The following is an 8,287-nucleotide window of genomic DNA, read 5'->3' on the forward strand; positions in this document are numbered from 1 at the left end:
GGATGTCGGAGTACCCTAACCATTCATTCAAGGTGCCGAAATGGATGCCCGAATACCTTACGCATCCATCCCGGCTGCCAGAAATGGTTTTTAAGTATCTTAGAGAACTATTCCTAGTGCCGGAATGGGGTTAAGAGTACCTGAGCCATCCATTCCGGGTGTCGGAGTAAGGTTTTGCTTATATTAATCATCCATTCAGGGTGCCGGAATGGATGATTAATGTACTCAGAGCTCCATTCAGGGTGCCGGAATGGATGATTAATGTACTCAAGAGCGTTATTCTGGCAGCCGGAATGGATTGGTAAGGTACTCAGAACCCATTCTGGGACCCGGAATAAATAGCTATGGTACTCACAGACCCATTCCGGCACCCGGACTGGATAGCTATGGAACACAGAGACCCATTCCTGCACTCAAAATGTATAGCTATGGTACTGGCAGACCCATTCTTGCACCCTGAATGATGGATAAGGTACTCACAGACCCATTCTGGTACTTGGAATGGATGGCTAATGTACTCTTAGACCCATTCTGGCAGCCGGAATGGATGGCTAAGGTACTGGCAGATCCATTCCAGCAGCCAGAAAGAATGGGTAATGTTCTCAAAATATCCATACCGGCTGTCGGAATGGATGGTTAAGGTCCTCGGGGCACCATTCCGACAGCCGAAAAGGATATATTCAAGCAGGTAGAACGGATGACTAGAATATATAGCTATGATACACAGATATATACATAAATATATTGTTTGTGTGTGTGTATATATATATATATATATATATATATATATATATATATATATTATATATATATATATACAATATATACATACATACACACACAAACTACAATGTATATGCAGTATGTGGAATAGTTGTTCCACATATTACAGATAATATATCTGTAAAGCAGAACACAAAATGCACTATATAGGGAGAGAAAGCACAACAAGCTTCACACAAGACATCAAGCAGCAGAGGGCGCTGCAGGGAGTCAAATCATTCCGGCGTTGCAGCATTCCGGTTTTCACCCACACCCCGTTTATTTTAACAACATAAGCGAACTAAAACTAAGGTCTTCGAAAAAATGGCTGCCGTAAACTACATTCTACAGTTAAAAAAAACACGTTTTGGTCGTCATACACAAAAAGCAAGCACGGCATTACGACGTCTGTAATTCCATAACAGACGATTTACCCAAGCCAAAACATTGTTAATTCAAACCCCTTAGGTTGATACGTATGAAATCCCCATAATACCTTGCGATGTTGTTTCTCGCGATATTTCTACGACTACAGCCGATTTCCATAAAGATGCATAATATAAGAAATTCGCAGCGGTGTGCTAGAAATTATAACCGGATAATTTATTATTAAATGGGAAAATACAGATATCAGGCGTTATTCTAATGGGTGAAATGATCGGTCAATTAGTTGTCATGGAAGCGCTTTCCAATGTGTCGTGCCGTTCAGCCAATAGAAATCGAGCATTCCCTACACCACAGCCCAATAGGAAGACGCGAAGCTACATTTAAAATGCCCGCAGCTGTATGAGCAGCATACGATTTGGCGACTCGTGTGTGTTGGCGGCTGCAGCGGGGATATTGCTTGGTTTTATTTTGTATTTTAGAATCCCCAATTGCATTTAGATGGCTACTCGCCGGGCTGCTGTAAGTAACACCTGTGTGTCACTATGTGCTGTAGTTATTTGTTACCCAGTCTGTGTTGTCCAACCGGGTATGTTTATTCACGTAATTAAGATGTGTTGTGTACAATGAACGCCAGTGTGAGCTGTGGGCAAGTGTTTTACTTATATATTTATACATCTATTTCTCTTTGTCCAGTAACCTGTCTAATGGTTGTTTGGTGGCCATCTTGCCGGTGTTTAGGCTCCTTGGTTAGATCTTGTCCATGTATGTAGGGGGCTCTGCTGACTCTCCTAACGGGAAGACTAGTAACGTTGGTGTGATGCTTTGCACCATGTAACCTGGTATCTAATGTAGTGAATGTAAGATTGTGCTCTGTTTGGTCCTTTTTATTATAAAGTAACCTACTGATGTAGAGGGTTAACTGTTTTGATTCAGACCAGACCTGTTGGGTCCATTATTCCAATAGTTTCCTCCCAGGGACTAAGTGTACTATTGCACTGTGCTGCTTATCTTACCCCTTTATGTTGCTGCTGTCTAGGTTAATGGCACAAAGTGTGTATGAAACTGGTGTTTTAAGCTGTAGTTTATGCTTACTACAGAATTGCAAATTTCTTGATCAATATTATATCTAAATGTAATCTTCACATTCTTTAATGTTTGTAGCTTATGTATATGTGGAGATCTTGTGTATCCTGCTTTACTGTAACCTGCCTTTCATGGTGGATACATGGTGTTACTACTAGAATGTGTTTTGGCATGTGGAAATCTTTGGTTGCTACAATGTCGTGCATTTGTGTTTACTGTAGTTGTCTGAAATTTCCCAAACAGAATAGTGGGGAATTCTGCAAGTGAATGCAATTAAAAAAAAACAAAAAAAAAAAACAAGCTGTGTTCACTTGCTATGTTGACACTATTGTTATCTCTGCTTCTGTCACAATAAATGTGCCGATGTGGAAAATGTACCTAGAGGCCAAGTAAAGTTTTCATGTCTTCGTCAGTCTCCATAAAAACCCAGTATCAACTTTTATTTAGAATAGTTGTTAGTCTATGCCTGTATTTCTAGCTCTACATGTCTTGCTCACAAACTCTACTTCCAGGGTCCCCGTGAAGCTGACAATGCCATTGCAGGAGCAATGAGATCTAAAGCCCAGCTGAATGGTAGGAGAGCTGCTCTTGGTGAAATAGGCAACAAGGTGACAGTACGTGGAAAGCAGCCTTTGGTAAAGGTATTCTACTTTATTGCCCATTTACTATACTCTTTAAAAACAAAATGTTTTTCACTGATTCACCTTTGAGCACCTATTATGATGTAACTTATTCTATTTGCAGAATGCTAATGCAGTAGTGGCAAAGACAACTAAACCTGTAACTACCAAAGGGACAAATGTGATCTCTAAACCAAAGGCTGTACCTGTGAAGGTGACTGTGATTGAATCTCCCCTAAAGGTATATTTTTATTTATTTTTGTCATTAAAGGGTAACTTCCAAGTTTGTCTATGGACAGACTAACAATTGCTTAGATTATATTGCATTCAGCCTAAGAATGTAACATCCATACTGGCAAATATGCACCTTAAAACATTTGTCCAGTATTGAATGTTCTCAAAGTAAAATTGTACACTTATGGTGTAGTAACTGTCTGGGATACTAATGTCTAACATGTGATTTGCTTACAAGGAATCTTCCCCAATTCCAATGGATGTGTCCATCAAGGAGGAAGAGGAACTGTGTCAAGCATTCTCTGATGCTCTAAGCAGTGTGGAAGATATTGATGCAGAAGATGGTGACAACCCTCAATTATGCAGTGAATATGTTATGGAAATCTACAACTACCTGAAACAACTAGAGGTATACTGTAGCCTGTATTAATTGGTCATCTACTCAAGACATGTCTGGTAATCTTCCAAATGCTGTATCTTTCTACATGAGACCTCGAAGGAGGACCCACCACATACTCACTAGCACAATAAACAGATTGTATAAAAGGTTACTTGTGGTCACAGCCTTCATTTTTTTTTTTTCACTTTGTACAAGTTTGTCATCTGTTCTAAAACTCCTATCATACACTAGGTTGTATTCCTACTCAAGACCGTATTTTCTTTGATCGTGTAGACTGAAAATCTTGTGATTGTATGCAAACTGCCTAATTGCATAATGCATAAGATATTTATGACCAAAGACAGTCTTATAGGTTGTTCTAATAACTATGTTGCTGTCCAAGATTTTGCTCCTACAGTGTTGAATATTCAGTTGGTGGTACACTTTAAAACACAATTGTGTGTATTTGTCTGAAACTAAGCAAAAACCTAAATTTGAGCACTTAAAGTAAAGCCTACTTTTTTGTGATTCCCAACCACCTTATCTGCTTCCATGTAGCAAGAGGGTGGGTCTGACACTCTGTCCGTACAATTACCTGTTGCCAACTGCTTTTATAGAGCTTCACATGGTTATATGGGTGTCGGACACTTTCCTATCCCTGTGCAAATGAACTGGTTCCTGGTTTTAAATAAAAACTCCCTTCTGTTTGACAGGGGACAAATGGTATGGAGTTCTCATTGGACTTCCCTTTAACACTGCTACATGTCATACCACACTGCTTGTGCATGTAGCTAGCTACTTGGCTGTGATTATATATGTATTTTTTTTAAATGTATTTATTAATAGAGGTTTTTTAATTTTTTAGCTCCAGCAATCTGTAAGACCAAAGTATCTGGATGGAAAGGATTTGAATGAACGCATGAGGGCTATCTTAGTTGACTGGCTGGTCCAAGTTCACTCCAGGTTTCAACTGCTTCAGGAAACTCTGTACATGGGTATTGCCATCATGGATCGGTTTCTTCAAGTAAGTTTTCTTAACAATCTCTACAGCAAATAACTTCCAGTTCATCAAATTAATGGCTCTCTACCTACTAGGTTCAGTCCGTGTCCCGTAACAATCTGCAGCTTGTTGGTGTAACTGCACTCCTAGTGGCTTCCAAATATGAAGAGATGTACACCCCTGAGGTTGGAGACTTTGTTTACATAACTGACAATGCCTACAGTGCATCACAGATCAGAGAGATGGAAATGATTATTTTGCGTGAACTCAATTTTGACTTGGGCCGACCACTCCCCCTCCACTTCCTGAGACGTGCATCAAAGTCCTGCAGTGTAAGTCTCCACATGCATTTTAAACTCTCTATAGAGAATTTTCTTGACAAGACTTCCAGTAGCTTAATGGGTGTACTGACCTACAGTGGCAAAACAAATATCTAGAAGTAAACTTTCATGGAGCAGAGTTTCTTACTGTGCAGATGGCTGTATCTTGGGCACATGACTTGCATCAAGTCTTGAGACTTGAATTCTGTCTCCTAGTATTTCAGATAACCAGTAGAAGCTGTCTACCTGCCACTGGGTAATGATATGTTGAGTCTGTTTATTTATCCAATTGATCACACAAAATATTGCAATATAATGGTATTGAATGTCCTTGGTCTCAACTGTAGTGTTACAACCTAACAGTGACTTAAAATGTGAGTTTCTTTGTTTTAAGAAACAACTCTCAGCAAAGTCTTGTTTTCACAGGCTGATGCAGAACAGCATACACTTGCAAAGTACTTGATGGAGCTTACCTTGATTGACTATGATATGGTCCACTTCCATCCTTCTGAGATAGCAGCAGCTGCACTCTGTTTAGCCCAAAAGGTGCTTGGTCAGGGCAGCTGGGTAAGTTATAATTAAAGGTTTTGCTTAATTAGAAATTGTACTATGGGACAGCCTAAACTAGCAACTTGTGGTGGAAAATTAAAATGTTTGCTCTCATAGCTGGAGCAGGTCATATCACTTAAGACTGCCATTTGAGGACTGTTTGTTTAACACTTAAAGCTGGGTAACCCACCCTGGACTGATTATTCTGTCTGACTCATTTAATTGAAGTAGAGGAGTGCATATAACACTAGTTGGGCAGTGTAGAGCTGCAGTTTGACTACATGTAGGGCTAACCTTAAGACATCTAGCATACATACTATATTTGATGGCTAATGGAACCTTTTCTTCCTTCCCCCAGGGAGCCACACAGAACCACTACACTGGCTACTCTGAGGAAGACTTGTCTCTGATCATGAAGCACATGGCTAAAAATGTTACTAAAGTCAACCAGAATCTGACAAAGCATGTGGTAAGCTAAGGGGCTTCTAGGGGCCAATCTTTATTGCTGTTTAGTTTTAACTTTCTGTGATCAAGAGTGTTTTTTAAAACAAACCTTTGCAATGAACTGGTATTCTGTGAAATATCTAAAGCCCTGCCTGTGTGGACCTACTAAAGAGTCAGTCTTAATGGTGTCTTGTCTTTTCAGGCTGTGAGAAACAAGTATGCTAACAGCAAGCTAATGAAGATAAGCACCATTCCTCAGCTGATGTCTCCAGTTATTACTGATCTTGCTGCAAGTCTTGCCAATAGAACGGCCTCCTGAACATCCTAGGGATACAACAATTTGCACTTTTAATGACTTTGCCAATTGGGCACAAATGCTGCTGACTCTGTAAATATGTTCCCTTTTTATGACCTTTTTTAAGCTTTGGGGGTTTAGAAACTGCGGGGACTCCTGTATCTGAAATAAACTTTCCATTTTTTTAAGAACTTTGTCCTAATCTGTATATCTAAAACCGTATAATTTCTACATTCAATGTCTAGCTAGTGTTAAACACATTCGACAATCAAGATATCTTTAAGGGTATTTGATAAGGTAAGTAAATAGGATTCGCACTAAGTTTAAGACTGCTGGCTCTGGACTAATTGCTCGGCTATACTCTGGACCTTTTTAGTATTGGCATTCAGTCTTGTGTAATCTCTAAATGCTAGCAAAAAAATTCATATGCCTATTGCAGCTTAATGTTGCCAGGGTCTGCACATGATGTGCTCATAATCTGTTTGTACAGGCTGCTATGATCAGTGAATTCATAGTACACCTACACTTGCATGAATTGTAGTATAGATGCATACGCAATCATTCTGCACCTGGATCCAAGCAGCTATTGGGATTTTTGTATTGTGCTGTATATCAACCCTTTACAATAAAGCTATAGATCTCAAGCTCTTGGGTACAAACTTTGTCCATGTAAAACCTGAGTAAACATACATTGCCCTGTCAATGTAGCTTTGTGACCCTTCACCCCCCCCCCCCCCCCCCCCCCTCAGTTTTTCATATCTGGAAATACCACAGCAAAAGCTTGCTTTACAAGTGGCACTGTACTAATCAAAGTTAATCCTGGACCAATACAATCAGTAGCTATTAGCTTGTTTGAAAATGTATTAAACTTTAACTACATTTGTGGTCACCATGACTTAAAGACCCATGTTTAACATGTGTAGTTAAGCTCTATCACATGTCTAAACTGTACAGAAAACAAATTTGATTGCAAAGGGTTACCATACAACATATGACTTGCACCACTGGCCTTGAAGCATAAATGAGGGTTTAATGCACAACATGTGACACTATAGATGAAGATGCTTATACTGACATTGCTCTTGTATGACAATTGTAAGTATAGGTTGTCGGTGCCTGTCTCTTCTTGCATTGGCATTTATAAGAGTAGTGAACTTGCCTGTCTAGCACAAGTTTTCATGTGAAAATTTAATCTATGCACATAAAATACTAACATGGATAATATCTGTTCACTAACAAAACTGTCGGTGGAATTTTGTATTGGAATACAAACTGTTTCAAAGCCTAGCTACCCAGTGAATATATGGTGAGGTGATGGCTCTCCAGAAAGACTAAATATGCAGCCACTTGTTAACACTTGGGCTCAAATGGTCTGAGCTTATAGATGCCAAGCCTTTTGCATTCCTGATGTAATTGAGTGTTTAGTTGGAGCTGGCTTGTTCTACAGAACATAATATGTATGTAGTTAACAGCTGATTTTACAAACTCTGGCCCTTGCTAGATGTGGCAGATTTAAATGACTTCCAGAAATGGAGCACTGTAGAATACAATGACCTGGTTCCTCTTTAAAATTGGGAACAATTAGCCAGCTTCTAAACTGGTCATTTGCACTCTACTAGCTTGGCTGTCTGAACAGTCCAGGAGATCTGATAGCATGGCAGAATGGCCGGCTTCATAGTTGACCACCAAACCAGATTTGGTTTGAAGTGTATTAAGTTTGTGAAGAGGAGTTTCACGAGGGTACTTAAAGTACTGTCCCTGAAACCACCCCGTCCCCCCTTCCTCACACACAAAAAAACTGAGCTGTGTATGAGTTGTCTGCATACATATGCACAGAAGATGATTTACTGGGCAAGTAGCTTAAAAATAAAAATAAAAAACAGCCCCAGATAAGAGCCTTGAGTAAACTCAGATAATCTCTAGGAGGCTGTAGTTTAATACATAATGGGATTTTAATGATTCAGTTGGAGCAAGACCACTTTCGTGCATGTGTTCCAATACCTGTTTGTCATGCCTTGTGAATGTTACCAGCTCACATAAGAGTATAGCAAGGAGGCAATACGTCGGGTGCACTGGTTGTAGGAAATGTGACTGCCTCCGGTTTGGATGACATTGCTTGTTTAGTTTGATATAAACTTAGTTTCAACCTCAACATGCTGGAGTAAATTTTTTTTTTTTTCAATTTTTTGGGGGGGATGGGTAGGAGTTATAGCA

General features: G+C 39.6%; 1 protein-coding gene across 1 annotated transcript; it reads left to right on the forward strand.

Moving 5' to 3' along the window:
* Positions 1-1,359: 1,359 nt before the first annotated feature.
* LOC142151948 (G2/mitotic-specific cyclin-B2-like) lies at positions 1,360-6,264 on the forward strand. The gene is made up of 9 exons (XM_075208079.1): positions 1,360-1,668; positions 2,745-2,873; positions 2,977-3,093; positions 3,325-3,495; positions 4,331-4,489; positions 4,561-4,797; positions 5,212-5,352; positions 5,693-5,803; positions 5,981-6,264. Exons 1-9 carry the CDS (start codon positions 1,648-1,650, stop codon positions 6,095-6,097), a joined length of 1,203 nt encoding a protein of 400 aa, XP_075064180.1. The 5' UTR covers positions 1,360-1,647; the 3' UTR covers positions 6,098-6,264.
* The last annotated feature ends 2,023 nt before the right edge of the window (positions 6,265-8,287 follow it).

Source organism: Mixophyes fleayi, chromosome 4 (assembly GCF_038048845.1).
Source record: "Mixophyes fleayi isolate aMixFle1 chromosome 4, aMixFle1.hap1, whole genome shotgun sequence".
In the NCBI taxonomy this organism is placed as follows: Eukaryota; Metazoa; Chordata; class Amphibia; order Anura; family Limnodynastidae; genus Mixophyes; species Mixophyes fleayi.

Coding starts and splice junctions, on each gene's coding strand:
- LOC142151948 (XM_075208079.1), top strand. CDS start 1,648: ATGGCTACTCGCCGGGCTGCT. Junction 2,874..2,976: donor GAAAGCAGCCTTTGGTAAAG/GTATTCTACTTT, acceptor TTCTATTTGCAG/AATGCTAATGCAGTAGTGGC. Junction 3,496..4,330: donor ACTACCTGAAACAACTAGAG/GTATACTGTAGC, acceptor TTAATTTTTTAG/CTCCAGCAATCTGTAAGACC.